This window comes from Pholcus phalangioides, unplaced genomic scaffold, assembly GCF_987345545.1.
Source record: "Pholcus phalangioides strain wild (caught in Gottingen) unplaced genomic scaffold, Ppha-v1.0 ptg000003l_1, whole genome shotgun sequence".
In the NCBI taxonomy this organism is placed as follows: domain Eukaryota; kingdom Metazoa; phylum Arthropoda; class Arachnida; order Araneae; family Pholcidae; genus Pholcus; species Pholcus phalangioides.
Window position 1 is genome coordinate 23261853 of NW_028301596.1, and position 27097 is coordinate 23288949.

Consider the following 27097-nt stretch of genomic DNA (forward strand, 5'->3'; position numbering starts at 1 on the left):
ATGACGTAATCATCAAACTTGGATGGCTTCTTCAGCTTCGACCTGTCTCGTAAATTATACGTATCTATGTCTGGCTGTGATTCAACTTGCTTGGAACCACCTGTCTCTTCTGTAACTTTTTCAGTAAACTCTGGATTGTTGATGAAAATCTGCTTGCTCGTGATTTCATTCTTGAACACAACGTCCCTCGAAAGCACTATTTCATCTTTACTGGGTATCCATACCCTGTAGCCATCTTTATCGCCACAATACCCAACAAAATATCCTTTCTGAGCTTTCTTATCTAACTTTTTTCTTTTCTGTTTTGGAACATGCACAAAACATTCAGCACCAAACACACGTAAATGATTGAATGGTGACTCTTTGTTATACCACAGTTCATATGGATATTTTTCCTCAACACTACTTTACAGTGGATTCAACTTCGGAATTCTTGAACTCTGAACCACCATCAGTTAGTAGCTCTTTAACAGTATGACCTAGAGTTCGTACTTCAGCAAGAAAATGCTTCACCTTTGAAGGAACTTCAGACTTTGCCTTCAAGAAGTATACCGATCTGTACCTCGAGAAGTCATCCTTGAATACAACATAATATCTGCTTCCACCCAACGATTTTTCAGGCATCGGCCCACAGACATCTGCATGGATCAGTTCACCAACTGTAGTTGGTCTCGTTGTTCTGGTACCGAAACTGAGTCTATGCATTTTACCATATGCACATGCATCACAAAAATTTCGACTGAACTGAATGTCCATACCTTTACTTTTGAGGAATTTCTGTACATGTTGATTGTTCTGGTGACCTAGTCGCTCATGCCACAGTTGAATATCAGAATTTTTAACAGCAAGACAAGCTTTAGAAATTATGACATGCATCAAAAGCTTGTACACACCACTGAGTTGACGAATTCCAACAGCAACAGTCTGCTTCCCATTTCGGAACTCTCTTGTGCTTTGTGTAGCAACTTCGATGAGACCATGATTCAGAGCAGAACACAAAACCGAGAGAGTAGGACAAAAGTAGAAAATTTTACCAAAAAGTAAGACGAAGTTGTGTTACTTTCTAGTTTTTGCCCTACTTTTCCTACTTTTTTTATCAAATCCCATGGACAAAATTTGTGTAATTAATTTTAATTGAGCAGGAAATCATTGATATATTGCCAAATATTGTAGATGTTGGAGAATGTAATTAATGATTCTGCCAAAGCAGAAATTGTATCATTTTTAAGGTTATTTGAGGGGGGGGGGAGTGTATGTGGACCATTTGGCTGATTAATTTTTCATTAGTTTCAGGGTTCAACAAGTATAGTAGTCATTAAAAACTTCTGCCTGGTTGGAAAAATAATTTTGTATTTATTACTTCATGGTTTTGGACAGTAACTAACATTCATCATTCAAAATTATGGTGCAAATAGGTGAAACAAGGTGCATATAGGTGAAGAACAGAGATCTAGCAGTTCCGAACTGGGCACTGTAGCATTTTTTGCAATAAATGCTAGTTCGACGGCTAAGAAAAAGCTTGAAATTTCGGAAACTCAAAAGCCGAAGAAGGAAATCGTGAAGTGCTACTCCTGCGGGAAAGTCGGTCATATCAAAAAGAACTGCCGTTCAAGTAAAGATTATGAAACTTCTGACCAGAGTTCTCAGGGACAAGCATTCATGTCTGTCACAGATGTTAACAAGGACTGTTGGATAATTGATTCGGGGGCTTCTCATCACATATCGATTCGTTCGGATTTCTTCTCTTCATATGTTCCTTTTGATGAGCCAAAACCGCTTTGTCTCTGTGATGGAACTTTCATGTATGCTGAAGGATACGGCACGATTGATGTGGAAATGCTGGTATGTGGGAAGTGGAAACCAGGTCAATTGAAAAATGCTTGGTATATCCCTAAATCTGACCAGAATCTGTTCTCATCGGGATCTGCTCTGAATCATGGTCTCATCGAAGTTGCTACACAAAGCACAAGAGAGTTCCGAAATGGGAAGCAGACTGTTGCTGTTGGAATTCGTCAACTCAGTGGTGTGTACAAGCTTTTGATGCGTGTCATAATTTCTAAAGCTTGTCTTGCTGTTAAAAATTCTGATATTCAACTGTGGCATGAGCGACTAGGTCACCAGAACAATCAACATGTACAGAAATTCCTCAAAAGTAAAGGTATGGACATTCAGTTCAGTCGAAATTAGAAAGTAACACAAAACCGAGAGAGTAGGACAAAAGTAGAAAATTTTACCAAAAAGTAAGACGAGTGGGAGCCCTGCATCTGCCGGTGTTTCATTTATTGCTGCAATAGAGAAATATAAATATTCTTCCATACCCCTGAATCATTAGAATTTTCGATGAATTCTCCAATAGAGAAAGTGTGCATTATATATGGAATGGTAATTGCACAATCAGTAAAAAAAACACCTGCCATGAAAACTTGTGAAGACTCCACAAATGTTTTCACAGAAGCCATTATGAAAATGACAATTGGATACCCAGAGGGAAGAATAATATTTGACCAATAACTTGAGAATTTATTGAAGGAACAAACTCATAAAAAACAATTGGGGCTGACAGAACCTATTAGATTTATTGTTACAAATACTACCAATATAACATGGGTATCATTGAAGATGTTTTTCTCACAGAACGAAATGAAATCACAATTGGCAGAGTATCTTGGGAATAAATTATATATACTCCCAATTTTTTCCTGCAAGTGAGAAGAAAATTGTTGTTTTCGGCAGTAAAGCATACAGTAACTGCACGAATGTGTTCTATCCAGATTTAACTGACCATACACATAAGAAGCAAAACACCATTATACCTCTTCATGTACTTGATGTAGTAGACCATCACGATAATTATTAGATTGATGTATTTTTGCAAAATACCAACATTTTCATATTGCTTATTGACTTTGTTTCAAGTCACCAAGTGAACAATGAAATTAATTTAGCTATGAGTCGAGGCAGCAAACAAAGAAAAATTAATATTGAGGAAAAGTGTCGTGCAATTAGGCGTTCCTAAAGCCAGAGATCTATACGGATGGGAACGGGAGGAAAATTTGTAAGCATTTCAAAAGAGAAGTGGATAAAAGTGTACATCAATCTTCACTGTGATAATGACATTCTAACAGCTCTTCAACAACTTGGAGAACCTATTGTGGATCAATTATCCAATCTATTTTTGAAAAATTCACAAACTTTTGGCTTATTTGAAAGATGCTAATTTTTCAACCATTCCACAGTTAAGATGGCATATTTTCAGAAGTAAAAGTTTTGAGGGGGGAAAGTTACCACCAACCCTTGCAGCACTAAAGCCACATGTTCTACGATCCAACTTAATTTGGCAACAATTTGGTTACATGTAAACGATAAAAAAAAGTACTGTTTAGACAGGATGCATGAGTTTTAATAGGGCGTGTGGTCTCCTCGAACAGCTAAGACTGCTGCACACCTGTTTGCCATGGATGCGATGAGGTTATCGATCAGACTTTGGGGAATACTGTTCCACTCCTCAAGAAGTGCAACAGAAATGTCGACATGACCGAAGAAAAAATTGGTACCGCAGGAAGTCCCCCATCGAAGGATTAGCGCACAATCTCTCGATGAGCATAAAAACAAGCCTGAAGTACGGAATCTGCAATAAATGGTAGGTCCCGGTCTAATTAGCCCTTGTGTGCAGAAAATTACCATGGTGCGGCAAAGATGATCAAATGATAATGATATAATTCATATTTCATGTGCATTATTTTAATCACATCGCATAAAATACTTGAAAAACTCAATGTACGTCTATTTTCATTTTTCTTGACCCCAAAAACTTAACATGGAACTATAACTGAAACATGGTTTCCAGAGGAAATTGTTTAATCTGTTGCAAAAACATCTCAAAATTTGAAGATAAGTTTCATAAAACACTAAGAAACACTATAAAAAATACAAATAGGACTGAAGGCTGAGATTAACAAACTTACAACTGGATGGAGATTTAAATGTGATGAAAAAAACTGAACATCTTTTTATTTTACACTAGCTTACCCGTCGCGCGTTGCTGCGATCTCAGAAGAAAGGCAGTTCAAGGAAACTCGTTATGATAACATTCAATTTACATTTTGTCATTTTTATTGAAACTTATTCATTCTCATATGGAAAAAATTTCAGAGCGTCATTTTAATTCTATTTATTTAGTAGAGTGCTTGTGGATACACGATAGTTTTTGTTTTTCCGTCGGGTGCGTACACGAATAAATCGGAAGGTTTTCCGACACGTGAGCTGGCCACATACAGTTGTCCATGTGAGAAGCACGGATTCTCCTAATCTAGCCCACACACTTGCAGCGATTGCCCTTCTGCTTTGTTGATGGCCATTGCAAAAGCGAGTCGCACCGGAAACTGTAAACGTTTCAATTCAAATGACATATCTGTTGGGATCGTTGGAATACGTGGCGACAATACATCTTCATCCTTGAATTTGCCATTCAAAATTATAGCTTCAATGACATTGTTCATCATCTTTTTCACCGAAAGTCATGGTGGATTGTGTGGTAAAATGTGCGGTGGCATACCTGGCAAATTGAGTGAATTCAAGAATTCCGTTGTGTAATTAACAACTTCGTCTAGATTCATCACAGTATCGATGGACTTATACGTTGTCGCTTCGCCTGGTATTCCGTTTTGAATGCTGAAATTGATGGCATTGGCATCGTTGTTTGTAGCTGCTAATATAGCACGTGCACTGAGCCACTGATGATTTTTGTAATTCCACGTGATATTTGGGAAAACCTTTTGAATCAATTCGTCTTTGGTTGATGTCATCTTACAAAAGTTTGTTGGCAATGGATACATTGTGTAAATCTGTCGATTGCCATATTCCCATTCCCAATATCCAGCAATTGTTTTGCGAAACGTTCGGCGGATGCATCATTTTGTAGTTGAACACGCATATTGGTTTTCATAGTGAATTTCTTTACATGTCGCCATAGAACTGATGATTTGAGACATGCATGAGGCAACATCAGCGGATATTGAATGTGGTATGACTTGCAGAGTTTGTCGAAAATCACCAGACAATAAAATGAGTGCTCCACCGAAGGGCTGTCCACTTCCCCTCAAATCTTGCGGTGTACGATCAAGTGCTTCCAATGCTTTTTTGTGAGCCATTGTGCATTCGTCCCACATGATAAGTTCACATGTTTGGAGAACTTTGCCCATTCCGGAATTTTTAGTGATATTGCATGTTGGCGTCTCAGTGGTTTTCAAATTCAACGGCAATTTCAGTGCTGAATGCGCTGTTCGACCACCATCCAAAAGTGTTGCTGCAATTCCAGATAATGCAATTGCCAGTGCAGTTTTATTCCATGTTCGTATGGTTGCCAAAATGATTGAAATGAGAAAAGTTTTCCTTGTACCTCCGGGCGCATCTATGAAGTACAATCCGCCGCTTTGATTTGTAATTGCTTGCATGATTGTGTCATATACAATGCGTTGTTCTGGAACCAATTTTGGAAGATTCTTTTCAACAAATGTATCCAAATCATCGACATCGAAGTGTGTTTCACGTTGCAAATCACGATCATAAGCGTCATTTGCAGATTGATTTGGTGCACACATTCCCAACTGCACCAATCCTTTGTTAGCGATTGACAAACATATATCCTCGATCGAAACCAACGCCTCATTATACACATTTGGTGTGAATTGTATGTCCGGATTCGTTACTCGCAAACGACGTAGGATGTCTTCACTCATGTAATCTTTGTATTTTTCCCAAAGATCTTTCGGATTGGATGGGAAACACGTTGTCAATATTATCGCTGCTTATTTGCTGTGGTTGAGCAGTATTCGATGCATCAGCGAGTGCTGTGTCCCAATGGGCATCGTTTTCAAGAAGATTTAATTCTTGGCAAGCTTCTTGATAGGTCACACATACTCATCATTTACTGTTCTCAGTTCTTAGAAGGATTTCGGTCCACGTACGTTAACTGACAGTAATCGCAGGTAAAAACATTCTTGATTGTTTGGATGAACTGTATACAGACGGCCTAATGCGTCAGACAAATATAAATTCGGATGTCCTTCAACTGGTTTGCCCTGTTTATGAAGTTGAAATTTTTTCGCTGATGCATTTCATGAGTAGTATTTTGGCACTTCTGAGTAAAGTAGCATTCTCTTGCGAACAAATCATCCGTGCACAATGAGAAGAACGTTGTTTGTGGTGGCGAAAATGCCTTTGCATGTACATTTTCCGTTGTAAAATGCACTGCTGTGCATGAACAACTGTTGGATGACGTTCATGAATTGGAAATGAGAAAAAACGCCAAACAGCTTCATTGCTACTAATGTAGCGTTCCAATTTATATCATTCGATTTCATCGATTGGTGCAGATGCATTTCCCTCTCCAAAAACTGCTATATCGCTTCCTTTGTTGACATATTTGCAAATGTATTTGATAGATTTCAATAAAGTGCAATACTCGACATTGATGTGTGCTTTGAACATCTTTGAGAGTAATGGTGAATACGGCACAACCCAACGATTATCTACTTCAATGTCATTGTTGCGCACTTTTTAGAATGATGAATTTGCCACCCTCTTAAGTTGATCGTCGACGATATTGTGGATATCCATCATTTCCACTGATAGTTTCGGCGTGTAAGTCTCTTGGATAGCGTTTCGTGCATTTTCCATCCTTCATGCACGGAGAATTGTTGTTGATCGCGCCACATGGACCATGAATCATGTTTTTGGTAACGACTTCGAATAAGCCTGGATCAATGAGGACATCTGGTATTTTTGCTGAGATGACTTCATCAATTTTGTCTGGTGTAATTTTGTCGATCAACCAAATCAAAATGTGTGCATGCGGTAATCCTCTTTTCTGCCATTCAATGGAATACATCCAACAGTGTGTCTCCCCGAAAACATGATGTATGACAATGAAATCCATCATAGATTTCAGTTTTTGTTTGAACACACGTGCGATAATGTCATGGCGATCCGAAGACGATTGTCCAGGCAACAGAAGTTCTTTAATTTCATCCCACGTAGGATTGCACTTGAATGTATGAAAAAATCTGGGCGGCCCTATGCGCGAACATAAGTCATTGCATCTTGTGAGTATTCATGTATGTGCCGTGGGCTTCCTGTGAATGTAGCTGGCAGTATGACCATTTTTCCCAGTTCATTGGGATTACCATCAGTAGCAATTGCATCGCGTAAATGAATATATTCTTCTGGGCGCAGTTCGGTTTGCTTCAATCAAATAAAGGGAAGTCATTTGGTCTCGATTTTTGCATACATATCGACAATGTATTGATGGAACAATTGCCGACATTTCAAAATATGATTGTCTGCGTTCTCACGAATCAATCGATATGAATAGTAATTCATGGCACTGACTTTCTTATTGGTCTCTTCATGTGGTTGTGGATTTCTCATTTTGATGTTGAAATGATATCCATCTTCTCCTTGCCAGAATAAAATTGGATATTGCAATGCATCGTATGAGCGATGAGTTTCGGAGACTCGCTGAACATTACCATCTCTGCGATGAAGAACTATATCACGCGAGTTAAATTCTTCGCCAACTATGACGATAGCCACTTCATTAATTGTTGGTGCGTTGTATTGTCTTTCGTGTTGGCCGGCTGGTGTTTTGTCAGCTCTAATGACAACAACGTAATCATCAGCTGGCATTCGCTCAAGGACCGTCCTGAACAGTCGAACTAATTCGTTGTGTTGATCGAATAAATTTTGAATGGCAGCAACAATTTCTCTATTAGTGTTGGTATTGAATCAACAACGTTGATCAACTTGTTCATCAGTGGTTCTCATGAAATAAATTTGGAGAAATTTGTGATCTGAATCCGGCAGTGGTAGAAGTGATCCAGCACGATGATAAATTTGCCCTTGGACTTTGAACGTTGGCATGTAATTGTCACGTATGATTTTTGTTGCACCGAACGATGTCATTTGGAAACATAAATTGTACTTGCGTATGTTTGCCAAGAAATGTTTCGACTCGCTTGTGTCACCTGATACCTACGTTGATAATGGTTCGGGTGGTAAATGCAATTCTGGCAATTTCATTTTTCCACCTGCGCAGCACATTCCTGGAGTTTCATTCTTGAATTTCAATGCACGACAAAATTCGCATAACTTGGACATTTTTCCAATAACGACACTTCGATGAAGACTGTAATCATAATCAGCATCATAATGAAACGCAGCAAGATTCAAATCAGCGTGCAGTGTCCGTCTGGATTGAACATTGCTTTCTCGATTGGTTCCCAGTCTTGCTCTTCGTTGGTCAATTGTTTCATTTGAACGGGCTTGAGCAGTGCGTACTCGAACAGCTTCTAATCTTGCTTCCCATTGTTCGTCTGTTTCTGAATCTCGTAATGCCTTTTTCTTTCGTGCTTCAGATGTAGATCGACCAATCGATTTCCGTTTGGGGGGCATAACTGTCGACTATGCTCGCAAATTCAATGAAAATAAATAATCGCTAAAAAATAGAATAAATAAATTCGATGAATAAATAAATGGAAAAATTGATGGATATGCCACACAGTTCGTTATAATGATAACGAACATAATGATAGTAACATGATGAATGGGTCCTGGGCCCCCAATAATCTTTTTCGGAATGTTTATTTTGGTTACTGTGGTTCTCAAAAAATGTGTTTCAGACATGCATATGCCTTTACGATTGTTTGCCTCTTCTTTAATGCTGCCAGTATAACAGTTTGTTCCTTTGTAATGGTTTGTCACTTTTCCAATCCTCCCAGTAACTGAAGAAAACTTGGGTAGCACGGGGTATTATTGCTAGATAAACATGATAGTCATAATTAATTATTACTCCTTTTATGTTTATAAACAAAATATTTATTGACACCTCAACTTGATTTCTTCGGAAGTTACTTTTTTCGTACTGATTATCTTATTGTTGTATCACCAAGCTCGATGATTTTTGTTATATTTTAAATATTTCTTTTTTTTAAATAAATCAATATGTATATAATACATAATAATCAATAAAAAAATTATTTAAAACTGTTAAATAATGATTATAAAAATAAAACATAAATCGCCGTTGTCTAGCACCCGCTACACAACTATGCCAGGAACCTTCGACACGCGCGCCACCTATCGTAGGATAGATATACTATGTCAGAAACCTTCCCGGGAGTGTACTCAACAACTTCCCAAAGTTTCATGGCGATCGGATGAATAGTGTTATTTATATATATAGATTATAGTATGAAATGCAGTCACGTTAATGAGCCATGGTAGAAAAAGAAAATTGTGTGAGGTAGTGACAGTCAGCTCATTTCTCTCACATACACATGGAAAAGAAAAATTTGTAGAATGTCTGGGCTGTTCAGTTTGGCATTAAGTCTTACCATATGCACTGAAACCATCCAAGTCTAAGTTGAGTTACCAAGTTGAGTTGTGTTTTTAATGCATTTTCTCTCAACATAATTATTCATTTCACATGAAATGCCTCAAGACATTTCTTAAAGAGAAATAGAGTTGTATCTAGAAAGTGATTCTGAGGTCAAAATAAATTTATCTGGTTCGAGTGATAGTTACTTATTATATTCATTTTGATTGGCATGAAAATATCACTCAAGATTTGACTGTTCTATGTTAGCACATGCATCCATATCAACTAAAATGTTTGTTAGCTGAATCTGTGTACATTAGCCAAAGCAAAAAAAAATATTGAAAAAAATGTTTGTTAGCCGAGGCACTATTGTATATGTAAGTCATAAAAATACATAGAAAGAGTTTCATTTGAAAAAGCTGAATGAGATAATCCTTACCTTTTTCTGCTTTTCTTCAATGTTGATTTGCTTCAACAGTTGCCTACCTCGCAAATATTTACTTCCTCTATTACCCAACCCTTTCAAAATTGCTGATTTATTATCTTGACTCCTATTTACAAAAAAATGAACTTCTAATCAAATAACTAAAAATCAACCAAGAAATTATGGCTCATTTTAAATCTAACACATAAATGTTGAGGATTCAATGGCAGCAGTAATCTATATATTTTAGCAATCTGAAACAGATATCACAACTAAAGTTATCCGAGTTATGTATTGAACAACTATAAACTCTCTAATACAGCCTGCAATAGTTACCAATGACCCAAGATATGGTTGCTAGACCAATGGTTAATAATGTAATGCAACAGGCAATAGTTTTAAGCACCCATCAAAAGAATAAATTTTGCCTTCATCATTCTCATTTATCATGCCACACCATTGTAATTTTATGTATTCCAGTAGGCTTATTAAAGTGAAAACAAATATTTAAATAGACTGCAAGATTAGCAAACTAACTAAATTACTACTCGGAACTTGTGCAAAAGTTGATAAACTTCATGAATGATTTAGAATAAACATTTTTGCTCATGCTAGAGGTGCAGCATAAAAAGATATTTTCCCCATTATCAATAAAGATTAAATCAATTTGTAATTATGCACTCATTTTTATGACAGTCTGAGAAATAGTAAAATATAATGAACCTATATAGGGATTTGTCCAGGCTTTTTTCACAGGATAAAAATTTTAATTATTTTTGTGAAAAGGGCAATTTTGAGAAATAACCTATGTCATAATTTTGTGAAAAGCAAAATAATCTAATTAATTTATCATAAAAAAAATGAAATATAAAATTTATGGTTTCATTAATTTTTACTTTGCGAAGGGTCTGTATTTTGTGAAACATCTAGAAAATGGACCATAGTTTTGGCTAGCCACACCCTTATTAACCCTTTTTACCAAAAACCACAAAATTATTACTTTTTCCAAATGGGACAGCCTAGTGGGATGACACTGAATCCATTTCTTCATTAAAAAAATTCACCCTGATAAATTTGTAGTCACTGCCAATTAGCTAGATTTAATAAATAAATAATAAAAGCTAGGTATTTTTCAGTTATTTTGATACTTTAATTTATTTTATTGCATTTATTTTTAATTACAATCAAGGTTTTATACAACATATTTTATCTTAAAATGTTTTACTACATACCTGAATGGCAGTTTACTGTTTTGCTGTGGTTGGTTATAAGGTTCAACATTTTTTACATCGGTTCTTGTCTATAAGATAAAAAAAATCATGAGAAAATAAATCAGTAGGGAAAGGTGAAACTTGGGAAAGAATTACATTTTCCAATTTTTCATTTCATCAAAAATGGCTGTATGAAGATCTAATATAAATATAAAAAGCGAACCTATAAATAAAATCTATTGCTTGCAGATAATCTTCAGAAGTCCGCAAGTTATCAAACCCATCTGCTCACCAATAAGGTGTTAAGCAAGATAACTCTCTCCGATGGATATATATATTTTTTTTTTCATTTCACAATAAGATTCTCATTCCTTTTTCTTTTTGTATACTGTGTATATAATATGGCAAGTGTAAGATAACAGATGAGATGGCATGGGGAGTGGGGGGGGCCCTCAAATGCTTTTAAAACACCTCCATCCTAATACACTGGTGTAAGAAATTAAAAGAATTTGCAGACTCTGTCGATTATCTCTAGAACTACTGTACCAATTTTAATGAAATTTGATATGTACATACATTGATACAATACAAAACAAATAACCATTCAATAATTGTAATACACACTCATGATTGTGCGTAACACTCGTTGGAGTCGGAAGGTATGAAACAGCGGTTGCAGAATAAACAAAAAAAATGGGTTAATAGGGGGTATGGTCCCCTCTTACAGATATACAGGTCTCGCAGCGTGATTTCACACTTGAAATAAGGCAGTTTATCATTTCCTGCAGCAATTGGTCCCACTCGTTCAGCAACACTGTTTTCATTCCCTGGATGGTTCCTGGAGGGGGCTTGCGAATTGCAATTGCCCTCCCCAGAGCATCCCAGACATGCTCTATAGGGTTAAGGTCTGGAAATCTGGCTGGCCAATCCATCCGGCGAATATCCTCACTCTCTAGAAAATCGTCGAGCAGAAGAGCTCTATGTGGCCTTGCGTTATCATCCATTAAAATGAACTCAGGGACAACTGCACCCCTGAAAAGGCGAACATAGGGCTCCAAGACCTCATCCCTATACCTCACACCAGTCACAGTGCCTCTTTCAAAGACATGGAGAGGTGTGCGGCCATCCAACATGATGCCTGCCCAGACCATTAAACCTCCTCCGCCATAATGGTCGATTTCGCAGACATTGGAAGGTAGGTAACGGGTCCCTGGTTCTCTCCATATGGTTCTCTCCTGAACCGGGACTCATCAGTGAAGAGAACGGTCGCCCATTGATCCATACTCCAATCTCTATGCTCTCTGCACCATGATAAACGGATTCTCCTGTCCGTAGAAGTGAGCGGGACGCAAACAGCCGGTCTTCTTGCAAACAACCCTCTCTCATGAAGTCTTTTGGAAACAGTCACCCTTGATACACGGGTTCCTGTGGCTGCATACAAGTCACTAGAGAGTTGAGAAGCTGTAGCACTCCTTTTACGCCTCACTATAATCGACAAATGGCGATCTTCTCTGGCCGTCGTGGTTCTTGGACGACCTTGCCCAGGCTTTCTCGCAATGGAACTGTTTCCATAAGTTACACACAACGCTGAACGTTAAATTGAACTCTCTACAAATCTGGACTTGAGATTGGCCTGCTTCTAGCCTCCCCACAATTCACCACCTCATTCCATCATCTAAACGTTGGTGGTTACTCATTTTTACTGTTACCATTTGAAATTAACCGATTGCTGCAAAATAACACCAAGAAATTCGCAGAGGTGTGCTAGCAAACGAAATGTGTCTTAACTTACGCGCTTATAAAGCCTGTTTCTCTACTGGCTACGCCTACACACACGTGTACACTTATGTATTTGACGTACAAGATTTGCATTTTTGTCTAGAAGCAGAGGCTTTACATTCAGTTCAGTTCTTTTCATGCAAATTCTCTTAATTTATTTCCCCAGTGTATGTGTACATTCATCTTAACTGAACCCTGTAACTTTTCCAACTCCCAATCCCATCTCGTCTGTAATCACCACAAAATTTGTTAATTGCGACAGTACACAATTGTCTGGGGAAAATATGTTGTAAAAATTTTGTTTGTTTTGTTTTGTTTTTTTGACACAAAATAAAGTGTTCCAGACTCTGCCATGAAACTGGGCAGGAAGAGATCTCAGCAACGGGATAAGTCCAGTGGCGAAGTTCTGGCGTTCATTCATTCATTCAGATAATCTCCAGAAATAGCTGTGGTTCGTGATATATAATGAAATCTCGTCTAATAGCCACCTCCGAACAATGGCCCTTTTGGACATGGAGTCAAAAAAAAGTATATCGCTTTAAAAGAGCTTGAAAAAGTAATTTTCAAGGGATTTTTTCTTCCCGAACTTATTGGGGGGGGGGGGGGGAGAAGAGATTATGTATGATTGTAAGATTTTTTTCCTGGATACAAATGCTAGATGGGTATATTGAAGGCAATAGAGAGGAGAAAAGGGCTGCTTAAGTGACATATGTTATGCCGCAGGGCACTTAACACTAGAACTGCAGCACTTTTGGTATGCCTAGAAATGCGGACAGGGTCAAATTGACCCAAACTGTGAAGAAACTGTGTCTCAAAGCAAAAACAGGAACTTCTCTTCTGTTCCTGGGTTTTTCCCTACTGTCATTCAATGTTGTTTAATTGTGCATTCATAACTGGAAATTATAATTGTTTAGGAACATAAAATGGGCTTCAAAATTATTTAAAAAATAATGTAATCAGACGTGCCAACTTTAGAAATCCAGAAATCCGGAGATTCTCCTGGGCCCCCCCCCCCCCCCGAAAATTAAAAAATGCCTGAATGAAAAATACAGACGTGCCAACTTTTGAAATCCAGAAATCCGGAGATTCTCCCTGGTGGGGGGGGGGGGGCGACACTCATAGACTCGATCAAAAAAAAAGTTCATTAAAAAAATGAATTTTTTTTTTAAATCAATTAAGAAAAAGTTACACCTCCCCCCCCCCCCCCAAGGCAGGTTCTGCATTGGCCCTGAGCAGAATATAATTTCATGTCAGTCTTTCCATGCAGAATAGAGATATCACATCTATATACTGTTCATAAAGTATAAGTGTTTCCTTTCGTGGATGCTATCAGTGATTGATAATCTTGGGTATATGAACTCTTAAAAGCTTTATATAGCTTTAAGTTTTACATTTTCTTTCTGAAGATGTTTAATCGGAAGAAACAATTTAAAAAAAATTCAAATTACAAAGCTGGCGACGAAAAAACGTGTTTACCGCACGGCTGTCAATGGAAAGAATACAATAACGATTATACAGGAATTTCGGCAACCAAGGGCTTTCCCCCTGCTAAATGATTGCCAATAAACGCCAAGAAAACGAAGTCGCGTCTTTGCCAGTTGCTGAAATGCGGTCACAGACTTTTTTGAGGCTGCTCGATGGAATGACTACGGCTGCCCTCTATGGGTGTTTTCCCTAATGACGATGGTAATCATTGACGCCGCGACAAAGTGAACGCTTGCGTAAAATATAATTTTCTGCCAAAATCCGGAAAAATTTCAAACAAATCTGGAGAGTGGGAGGAAGGATGAAAAATCCGTTGTCTCCCACCTAAATCAGGAGAGTTGGCACGTCTGTGTATATAATTCAGTAAAAATAAGATTTAGTATACATTATTTACACTACTCACGCTCAGTACAAAAACTTTTTCAGTAATCCCATAATATGACAAAGATGTAAAATAAGAGTGTCAAATGAAGTACGAGGTAGTCGTATAAATATACAATATGATTCTGTCAAATAAGTATTGATTTCTTACTGATAAGTGGAATTTATGATGAGCAGTTTGGAGCACATTTTTTCATTATTCTTGCACATTCACAGCATCTTGATGTTGCACAACCGATATAAAAATTAACAGTTTTGTTTTCACATAAAATCAGATGTTACCTAACAAGAACGCACGAACATTTCCTCTTGTGCAAGGGCAACACGTATAATGAACGCAGCTCTTAAATAAGATTTTAGAGAAACTGTGTTCGAAAAATATTCTGGTCTTCTGTACTGCTCTATACAAAATACAGGAATTTTTTTATAGTGAGATCTAGGATGCTGTAGAAAACATGCTGTAAATACATCACTGAATATTTTCTGGCCACTTGATTGGCTACAACTATGGCAAACTTTGTTGAATTGAAGTGTGAAATAGCTTCTGGAAGCTTTTTGGGGCTTCCACTGCTAAAATCAACTGTCCAATTAAGGGTGCTGAGTAATAAACCATTTTTATCTTTTCTTCCTTGATACATTTTCATTGTGGCATCATTTTTTTCCCTGTAGTGATTTTTCATGCAAATGTAGTTTCATTATCTTTATTGCGTCAGATAATATTGCTCTTCGATTTCATCTCACCCTCCCTACTAAGCTTGTATTTTTTGGCTTTTAGCATTTGAGCCAGCTTCAGTGTAGTGAAAAAAGGTGTCAGTTACTGCATTTCTGTCCTTGTTATAAAATTTCTTGATCAGATGCATCACTATGTGCTCTGAAAGAGAGAGATTCGTTGTATCCTTCCCAAGGTTTGGAAATCCGCTCAAAATGTATTCAGTGCAAGTCAGAATTTTATTCTTTTTCTATGACATCGTTTGTCTATACTAATTTCAGTTACATTTTTTTTCTAGAGTTAAGCTTTTACTATCCCAAAATCTTTCTTGGTCCCGTCAGAATAACAGGTATTGAAGAAGTCATTTCTGTTGTGTTCTATCTCAGACCTGCAAGCTTAAATTGTAGGATGCTAAAACAGAGCTGTAGATCGATTAACAGGGCTACAACTAGATTTTCAGTAAGCCAGGGAAAGTACACATCTTGGCACCCCCTTGCAATGTTGTAGAAGAGTTTTAAGGGTGAAATTTTGCTTCCTCTGGTCCCGCGCTCAGGATACCGGACCCACCTAATCCTCCTCTAGTTGTAGCCCGATCGATTAATCAACTATTATAATATAATGACACCAATACATTTAATTATATAATTATCAATTTGTAATCAATTACAAAACTAATTATAATTTCGTAATTGCTTACGCAAATTTTAGTTTTTTTTAAAAAATAAAACAACATTCGTAATAGTGTTCATATTTTCAGTCTTATTAATGGCCGCTGTTGGGAAGTTTTACTGTGTGTTAAAACCCTCAATATTTCCGAATCGAGTAAAGTGCATCCACCATCACGTCTCTCATATTTTGTTACATTAATAAAAGCCATTTTTATATTTTATATCCTGCTGTATTGCACTTAGGTCATAATGCAGAGATCAAACAATGCTCCCACTCAATTTACCATATTCCATGTTTGAATCCTGTTCTATGGCATTTAACCTGGGTTTTCAACCGTTCCGAAATGAGGTGTCATCAGAGATATGAAAAATGTCTCTCCTTATTTTCTGTCATCAATTTTTGGCAAAAAAAAAGCATTCCCGTCTCCTAGTATAACAATGCGTTTTGAAGAATATCATTAGATCAAGATTCAAGCTAAGGAAATGTTATCTTAATTGTTGTTTTTTTTTTTTTCAAGAATGAAAATAAGATTTTTTAATATTAAATTTCATGATTCTTCTGCAATTATTTTTTCTATTTTCCTAAGCATTTTGTATGTACAGTCAAATTTGGTAAATTTGAAGTCCAAAGTCGCAAGAAAAAAGTTCAAATTACCCAGCTAATCGATCCTGGATCTGTAAAATGACTGCAAATTTCAACTTAATCACTAACATTCAAATAGGATAATTATTATTAAAATTTCATCATCAGTTACGAAACAGTTTCCCAAACGTTAATAATTTATAATTGTATCAATTATAATGCTGCTACGTTATTCCACTGTTCTGGAATCAGCATTACTGCACAATTTCCTGACATATGTTTAAAGCCTGATTTACGGAAATAGTTCATGATATTATCAGTTATGAAATTTTTTCCCCAAATTTTGCTTATCATTTGGATAAATTATGCTATCAAGGAAATATACTTCGATTTACGTATTACAATCTGAACTTTCCGATACATTTCAAACTCTTAATGATTTAAATGGTACACCTTGATCTATAGGTCAAAAATCAGTATTCAGTGGTACACATTCTCGATGCACTCCAGCTGAACAATATTAACATGAGCATTAAATTATTTTAAGAGAAGAGAATTTTTAATCTTATTAATATTTGTATTTAAAAATTTGTTGCTTAACAACTTGAACGATAAAATCACAATCTAAGTTCTTGCATCGAAACTATAAATTTGCTCATAAAAAATTCATGATTTTTTCCCCACCAACTTAAAATTATCCAAACAAATTGAATTGAACAAGGAATTTTTAACATTAAATTAGATAGAAAACTCAAGGAGAGTTTGTAAATGTTTGAATTATCCAAAATTCGAATTAACCAAGTTCTACTGTATATTCAGATTTGAGCGGAATCCATAAATGAAATAAAAACATCAAATTTCTGGAAGAGGTTGATTTACTATCATTACACAGTCTTTTGAACATCATGTAAATGGTTTCAGTGTAGCAAGTATTGATATTTCATAACAGGAACAGAATTGATAGGAAAAATTAATTGTCACAAGAAAACTGTATGCAGCTGAGTATATTATTTTAGTCAAAATACTCACTTGAATCCAATTTTGTGGATCAGTTGGCGACATTTTTGTCAAAACAGGATTCACTGGAGCTGATGGATGTTGGCTACCTGATGCAACTGGTGGTGGCATCCACTGGGTTTGCTGTTGATTAGCATTAATTCGACTGGGATTGATGACAGGGTTACCAATACTAGGTATAGGTGGAGCAACAGTAGGGTCACAGTATCTTGGGACTAATGGCATTCCTTCAGTAATAATGAACTTAATTCAGTTATAATTAACTTCACAATAATGTTCTAAATTTTTATACACATTTAAACAGTAGAACTTCGATCGACCTGAGGCAATAGTAATTACTTTTACCTTCGATATTAATAAAGTTAAAATTATATATGTACATATAATTCTTACAAAATCTTTGTAAATAGTAACTTTATTTATTGTTAATTAAAGTGGTTATTTTAATTGTAAATAGTGTAAATAACATTTGTTCCATGTATAAATGATAAGTGGTGAAACAAAGTACAGGGGTTGGACAAAATAATATGAACGCCTGTGAAATGAGACAAAATCTTTATTAATAGGCTGTTGGCCCTCCTTTTGCATTAATTACAGTTTGTATCCGTAGTGGGATGCACAAATACAAGTCATGCATCACAGTCACGGGATATGTAGTCACTCCTCCTGCAAAAAGGTCACTAATTAAGAAGTGCTTTAGAGGTGGAAATCTACTGCGCAGTTTGGCCTCCAAAATACCCCACAAAGGTTCAATTATATTAAGATCAGGGAACTGAGTGGGCCACACGAGGTGTTGCAGTTCATCAAGCCAGTCTCAGACAATTCCAGTAATGTGAATGGGCAAATTACATCTTGGAACACAGGTTGAGAATCAGGGAACTAATATTGCACCATTGAATGAAGATAGTTGGCCAGAATACTGACATAAACCGATGCTTTAAACCCCCCCCCCCCAATCCAGGACAACAAGTGGGCCAATACCATGGTGAGACATGATGCCCAACAGCATCACTGATCCCCCCTACATGCTTAACAGTAGAAAAAAGACAATCAACATCATAAGCTTGTGCTGGCATTCTCCAAACGTAAACACGTCCGTTAATCTGGAATAATGTGAATGACGATTCATCTGACCAGATGACATTTTACCATTGTTGTTGTGTCCAATTCTTATGTTTGTGACACCACGTTTGTTGTTTCAAGGCATTGCATGGTGTCACCAATGATTTTGGGATAGTCGCTCTACCTTGTATGTTTGCTGCATGCAGTTCACTGTGGATAGTTTTTGTTGATATACCTTCCTGTAGATGTGTGTTCATCTCAGATGTTATCTGGGATGCTGTTATCTTGTATTCTCTGGCCACAATCTGCTTCAAAACTCTCTGGGTCTATCAGTCATCTTCGACTTTTGCCACTGTTATGCTTGGCAGATGATGTCTTTCCCTGTTTGTTATAGGCTGTCATTACCATCGACACGATACTTCTCCCGACACCAACAAGGGTGGCCATTTCCGTTACTGTGGCCCTGGCAAGACGGGCTCCAACAATCATACCTTTTTTGAAATCTGTGGGGTCAGCCATAACGAAGTTTTAACGCCCCCAATATACATCGCATGTGAACGCTATCACTGCTATGATTAAACTGATGTATGCACATTATCACCCACTAAGTGGCAGTCTTCCACACTAGAGGGCGGGAGCATACATGTTTCCCTCCTTTTGCAACAAAGTCTCTAAACTTGGCAACAGAGGATGTTTGAAAATTATGCCGGAAAAACGAGAGCTCTCTCAAACGTTTGAGAAATTTCCCTTCCCTCATAGGGCCTCCTCACATGGAGATCCTCCTCCTCCTGGCGACTGATATGAGACTCGTATCTAAAAGATTGAACATGTATATTTCTATGGAGCTTCTCACACGAGGATATTGGAAAGGATGAAAAATCCGGAGTCTCCTGCCGAAATCCAGAGTGTTTGCAGGTTTGAATTTATAGCACGACTCCGCAGTTTTCTTCCTATTTTCGCGGGCTAGGTTGTTTGATGGGGTAAGAGGAGTTGGTTTAACCTTGCTTATTTAAGGAAATGCTCCCTGATGCAGGCCCCCATAACCTCACCTTGACTAGAATGAGTGTAAGATACGCATAAACATGTGTATGGGAGGACATACAAAACTCCACTCCCCCTTCAAGATAAACACATTTATATTTTTTTCTCTTGGTACGGTAACAACGTGGTCTGCTCTTATCAAAATAAAGCTTCTTATAGAACTAACACTTTTTAGGTTTTTTTTCTAATTCCGTAGACTGCAAAAGAATCTGATTCCCAATGGTCGTAATGAATAATATACAATTAATATTATTTTCAATGTGTAGATATACCCATGCCCCCTGCAAGGGTGCGGTTGAAAGGGCTCCAACCCTGGGGCCTGGGACAATACTACAATTTTTTGTTTTTCATTCACTATACGCAGAAGGGCCTGTGAAAAGTCTAGTTTAGGAGCCCACTACAGATTTCAGCCTAGAGGCCCTGCTCAAGGATGTGGGTGGTCTTGATGTACTCTTAATTTTCTCCCATTTATCCTTTTTTTATGGAAATAATAGTGTAGAATGATAATTATTCATAATTATAATAAAATATCAACTTCATTACTGCTAGAACTATTAAAACTCTGATTTTTTTCCTACTCCAGTAATGTAAGGTGAAACATAACATTTCATAAACATTTCATAATGTAAGGTGAAACACTGTCATTTTAACTCATTTTCCCAGGATTTGCAATTTTTTTTAATAGTGCCGTGTGAGAGAGAACAAGCAACTTGAATTGTTTAAGTCAACTGAAGTTAAGGGTACTCAAATTTGATTTGAGTATCCCTGTGTGAGGAGGCCCATAAAGCCTGTGGGAATTTGTGCCAAGAGACAAAGAGAAAAAGCTACACTGAGAAACTCCCCAAATTGCCCCTGGTTCTCATGGAAGAGAAGTGAAACTCAGCTCTCTGCTTTTTTTAAGCATGCTTTTTGAATAGTGTTGTTTCCTGAATATTGTTACTCCCTGAATGAATTTGTAATGTCCTGTACTGGATCTTGTGTTTTTCCTCATTTCAAGGACTAGGAAAGAAATCATCTTTAATGGTATGATGTTTTTCATTTTTTATGTTTTAAAAAAAGATTTTTAACAAACTTTTAACTTAATAGGCATCCCTTCAAGACTATTAGTTTGTTTAATAGAGGGATTAAAAAAGTGGAAAAATTGAAAAAAAAAAGAGAAAAAAACTAAAACAGAAAATTTACATGGTATTATTGAAAAACAACAAAAATTGTTGAGATATGTACCCAATGGAAATCCTCTAGAGGCTTGTGGAATGTGTGGTGGAGGAACAAAGTTTTGAACAGGAATTTGCCAAATTTCATTATTAGCCTGAATAAAAAAATACATTTTTAACTTATGAATCCAACAAAAAAACAATGAAAATGCAATTATAATATCACAAATTGTAAAAAAACCCATGAAATATAATCAAATAGTGAACAATGTTTACTGAGAATTGATAGGCAATAAGAAATATAGAAATCCCTGCTGCCAAAGTCACACCTTGATGTCTCAAACGTTGATATTCTGGTAATATTTTTTGTTAATGTGCCCTACTTTTTGGTATAAGTGCTGCAGTCAGAGAAAAAAATTCTTCAAAGGAATGCACATGATACTCATATACATTGGCGTACGCAAAAGGGGTTTTGGGGTTCTACCCCCCCCCCCTTTTGAGCCAAGATTATAGTGTTATTTTGCAGAAAAGAAAGTAAACCCCCAGAAGGAAAAAAAAAATCTGAAACCCCCTCTCGAGAAAATTCTGCATACTCCTGTGCTCATATACGGTCAAGTAGTAGTCAGAAAAAAAATTTCACAATGTTCACCTTTCCAGGATAAAATTCAAGTTTAATGCAATTCTTGTTTTCTCATATACAGTGAAACATCACTATAAAGACACTTGATATAACGATTAATCCCTCTACAACTATATATTTTTCCAATCTTGTTCTGAATTGCTGATAGTTTATTGTTAAACGCCTCTCAATTCAGTACATACAACTATATCCTTTACCACAATAAATTCCCTTCCAACAGTATTTTTGAAGAGATTTTGAAATTGCTACAACAATATTTTAATTATATTTTGCTCGAAATTGCTGTCAATATATTTTTTGAATTCCTCACTAGTTTTTGTTCTTCCATGGAAGTCTGATAACATCTGTATTTTGCATAATGTACCTCTTGAAAGTGTTAATGAAGTTTCTGTGAAACTACTTTTTGAGTAATACCAAAAGTGTTATGTGGTAAGATTCTTTACAGGGGTGAAACAAGCAAGTAAAATTTATTAATTAGCTAATTATAAATTTTTTGTTGTAAATAAATACTTATGTGTGCGAATTTTCTGGTGGTGTTAACAATACCGACTTAGAAGAGATGCAGGACTCCTACTCAAAAAATTAGAAAGAGTAGGAAAAAGCAGCTCTAAAAAGTAAGACGGGGAGGGATATCCCTTCCCCCCCCTATACAACATAATTATAGCATAACAAAAAAAATCCCTAGAAAAAAAATTTAACCAAATAATTTTTTTTATAGCACTATTTCAGTACTCAAAAAATTGCCAATGAATAAGGCAAATACCAGGAAATACTCAAAAATTCCTAAAGCATTTCGACACGCTATAGGTGTCGTCTTTAGAGGATAAGAGTATCACGCTGACCGAGTTTCAAACTTGAATTGAGTACCAAATCTTCAATCTCAGTTGCTCAGCGGAATGAAAAACATTACATCTGTTCAAGTCAAACGTTGTGACAAGAATGAAGCAAAGCACCTGTGTGTAAGTCTTACAAAAGTTTGATTGACTGCTTGCAAAATGGAGCAAATGGGCAGATTGGTCTATTCGAATTTTCTTTAAAGAAAATTTAAATCTCTTGCAATGGCGTTTGACTTGAACAGACGTATTGTTTTTCATTCTACTGAGCAAACCAGATTGAAGTTTTGGTACTCAATCCAAGTGGGAAACTCTGTCAGCATAATATTCTTATCCTCTGAAGACGACACTCATAGTGTGTCGAAATGTATTAAGAATTTTTGAGTGCTTTCTTTGAATTCTTCCTTACTATTTCAGTATCCTATAAGGTTGACTCGAGCTAAAGCAAAATGGCAGATGATTTGGTAACAAACAATTTTGGGTTAAAACACTGTAATAGCAACCACAGATAAATCTTTTCTATCTCTCCTCCCAATATATATTACATTCTTTTTTGGAGTCTTTTGCATTGCAGTCTGTCCACTCTCTTCGACAATGCACACAGCAGATTATGAAGACAGATACGTTTTTTAAGGATGACCCTCCTTTGAGACCACTTTCAAAAGCACTGTGCAAAATGTGTAAATCACAAGGTCTAATGTAAATAAGCCAAGCTGAACTGGATGGTTTTACTCTGTTGTCCATCCTTTTTTTAAAGGGATTTGTTTACATTTTACTGTTCAATACCAGTGTAATCATTTTTGCCAATTAAGCACTTTCATTTCTAGCTCTTTGCTGAGCATTGTAAATATTATTTACACCTCTGCATGCTATAAAAATACAGAAGAAAATTGAACACTATTGGGTAGCATCAGAATCACCAAACCTAGAATAGGCCTATGTCTCCATCTGCTTTGTAATGCAAACTGTTGTTCCACCTATACACAAAATGTGCACGATAATTTTGAATGATGAATGTTAGTTACTGTCCAAGACTATAAAGTAGTAAATACAAAATTAGTTTTTCATCCAGACAGAAGTTTTTAATGATAACACTACTTGTTGAACCCTCAAATTAAGTAAAAAACAAACAAATAAGCTAAATGGTCCACATATGACCCCGAATAACCTGAAAAACAATACAATTCCTGCTTTAGCAAAATCATTAATTTCAATCTAGTACATTTGTATTATTTGGTCACATATTAATAATTCCATACTAAATTAAAATCAATTACACGAATTTTGTTGATAGCATTTGGTAAAAAAGCAGGAAAAGTGGGACATTTTACCAAAAAGTAGAAAAAATAGGATGAGTGGAAGCCCCGGAGATGTCAAAAACAGCATACATTCAGTTGTGCATGATAGTACACAAATACAAATACAACGCCACAACAGGCAAAATGCCCAATGAGGTGGCTGAGAAAAAGATGCCCATAAAAATATGGATGTGATAAATTTCTAAAATACAGCAACCCAATTAAAAACTAAAATTATAAACAATATATACACATGATAAAATACTATACAATACCCATAATGTATTTATGGTTGTCTTATTATAAGTATGGATAGCTTCTCGATTCACCCCAACATATTTATCGTATTTCTTTTTAAACGTGTCAGTTGTGTTACAATTAACTACCTCTGCGGGTAAGCTATTCCATTTATTAACAACCCTATAAGAGAAAAATTCCCTGCGACACCATAACCTTGCAATGTCCCTTACCAATCGATACTGGTGTCCCCTTGTAAAAGCAGTTGAACGGCGGTGTACTAAAAGTTCATGGTCCATCCCATCCATCCCATTGAAAATTTTGAAAACTTCGATCATATCTCTTCGACACCTGCATTCATCCAATGTAAACATATTCAAAAAATGAAGTCTCTCTTCATAACTCAAGCCCCGTGTGCCAATAAGGACATGCGTAGCTCTTTTCTGCACCCCTTCAACCAAATCTACGTCCCTCTGTAGGTAGGGTCTTGCATACCCCAGTCCTGGACGAACTAAGCCTCAAAAAAACGGAAGAATTACTTAAGGAGAACGTGACGAGACCTTTTTGAAAATGAGACCACACACACACAAGCATTCTATTCGCTTTATTGACCACCGATGAGCAATGTTCAGAAAACCTAAGCCGCTCGTCAATGAGAATTTCCAAATCTGTGACCCTAGTTGCATCCGCGGTATAGTGACACCATTCAACTTGTAAGAGAACAGTGGGTTGTTCAAACCAAAATGAGCAACAATGCACTTATCAACGCTAAACATCATGCTCCATTCATTTGTCCATGCTGCAATCCTGTTTAAGTTGGTCTATATCAACTCCCTATCGCTTTGATTCCCGATTACCTCCATTAGCTCCACGTAATCTGCAAATTTCCTAACAATCCCATCGATACCCTGATTGAGTTTATAGACAAAAAGTGAAAAAGTATGGGGTCAAGGACACTTCCTTGAGGAACTCCACTTGTGACGCCTGTCCAACCAGAAAATTCCCTGTTATAGTCCTCCTACCACGAGATGAGATTTGGCTACGGCACGTCATGTCACGTCAAACGATTCTATTTTATCCTAGAAGGACATGCCAATCGTCAAAGCTCAGTCACTGATGAACCTTTCTCGATGTGCAATCGTTTTACCAAAAAAAATTGAATAAAATCATCCGACATGACATGACGCAGCGAAAATTCATCTTGTGGTCGGAGGACTATACCATAACTTGTTGCGACCTATTTCTTAACCACAATTCTATCCAATTCAGCAAGTTGCCCCTAATTCCAATCTCATGTAAATGCTTCAAGAGTTTACCATGCTGGACCCGATCGAATGCCTTCTGGAAATCAAGGTAAACAACATCTACATTTTTGCTCTTACCCAAAGCCTTAGTCACATGATCATAGAAGCAAAGGAGGTTAGTTACACATGACTTCCCCTTTCTGAACCCATGCTGACTTTCCGACAACACATTATTCTCCTCTATCCACTTCACAAACTGCCTTTTGATGATAATTTCCAAAATATTTGAGAGGAGCTCGTCAAACTCACTGGACGATAATTGGACACAGCTTCTTTACTACCCTTCTTAAATATCAGAACAACATTAGCAAGTTTCTAATCCCTTGGAACGATACCCTCAGCAACACTGCTCCTATCTATATATCTGTGCGACTGGCCCCAACAATTCATTCGCACATTCTCTGAGGGCCCTGGGATAGATATCATCTGGCCCTGGTGCCTTGCTTGCACATACATTTTTTAGAAGATTCAGGTCTTCCACTTGAATATCATTGATGATTTTATTACCCCATGCAACACCCGTATATTGAATATCATTATCTCCATTAAAAACCAACGCGAAAAAGTCATTGAAAACACTACACATGTCTACATTGCTCTCTAACCTAGACCCTCCTATTGAGAGGGGGGCCAACTGTACCCTTACATCCATTATTCAATTTTTTTTTTTACTATCACTTATCGCTTTCATCAACACTCTTCTTTTATCAGTAAACAATGATAGGTCACCTCGTTCACTTTTATACTCTCTGAATGCTCTTTTCTTTTCAAGATAAAGGTTACGCACGCTATCAGCGAACCAAAGAGGGTGCGATGTACAAATACGTTTTTTTCGAACAAAGGGTATGAGGTTGTGTAAAACAGAGGACAGTTTTGTACTAAAATCTTCCCATTGACTTACCACCCCTACTGATTCTAACCTGTCTTTGAAAACTTCCGCTAACCTTCCTCTCAAAACATCAAAGTTAGTTTTCCGAAAACAAGGAACCAGTCTTTTGTTATCAACCTTAACCAAGGAAAAGTTACAGTGAAATCTGACGATACGATGATCACTGGAAGAAAACTCTTCCCTCACCAAAACATGTTCAACAAGATCCTTAGAACTAGTAAGAACTAAATCCAAAATAGAAGTACCCCTAGTGGCTTCTGATACAAAACATTTTCGAGCACCAACTTAAGAAAGTCTCCAGATCTCCTGATCTCCAGATGAAAGGTTCTCCCAATCAATACCTGAGTAATTGAAATCCCCTAGTATGATAACCCTCTTACGCTTACACATGTAGGAAATTTCATCATGAAATTTGGCGATGTAGTTTGGATCCCTATTCGGTGGATTGTACGTTTATGATATTGTTTGTTTTCAAGCTCAACCCATATAGTTTCAATATCACTTCTCTTCACGTTACACTCTCTAGCCTTCAAACATGATTTCATGTATATCAACATTCCACCCCCTTTCCTATCAGATCTATTTCTCAAAAAAGTATCGTATCCGGAGATGTGTAAGAAAGATTCATCCCCATTGTTTGCTCAAGATTCTGTAATGGCTATAAGATCCAGGTTCTCCACAGCTATCATAGTTTCTAAAAAAATCTTTATTACCCAAGCTCCTGACATTATAATTAGCACACATTTTAATTTGCCCGGTGATTTAGTGTTAATCGAGAAGCCATCTAAGTCAGAGGTGGGTAATTCTCTGTCAATACTGTTATGATTATCACTAACTCACCCGCATTCTTGACTATATGGTCAGGAATGTATAAAACCTAACCTTACACTACAATAAACCTCCCAGACCCCTCTTATTTAGATGGATCCCATCCGAACAAAGCCACCTATCGGTAAATGCGGGAAGCTCCAAGAACGTGACCCAAAATGTACACTGCTGGCCATCC

At 36.9% G+C, this 27097-nt stretch overlaps 1 protein-coding gene across 1 annotated transcript in view; it reads right to left on the bottom strand.

The window, feature by feature from the left end:
* Positions 1-27097, bottom strand: part of LOC149088318 (uncharacterized) — a 234276-nt gene that overhangs the window by 124603 nt on the left and 82576 nt on the right. Inside the window, exons 10-13 of the mRNA XM_089246939.1 lie at positions 20961-21045; positions 17646-17860; positions 11033-11100; positions 9816-9927 (exon numbers count right to left, since the gene is read on the bottom strand). Of these exons, the coding sequence (XP_089103065.1) occupies positions 9816-9927; positions 11033-11100; positions 17646-17860; positions 20961-21045 (480 nt within the window). The remainder of the gene's footprint in view (positions 1-9815; positions 9928-11032; positions 11101-17645; positions 17861-20960; positions 21046-27097) is intronic.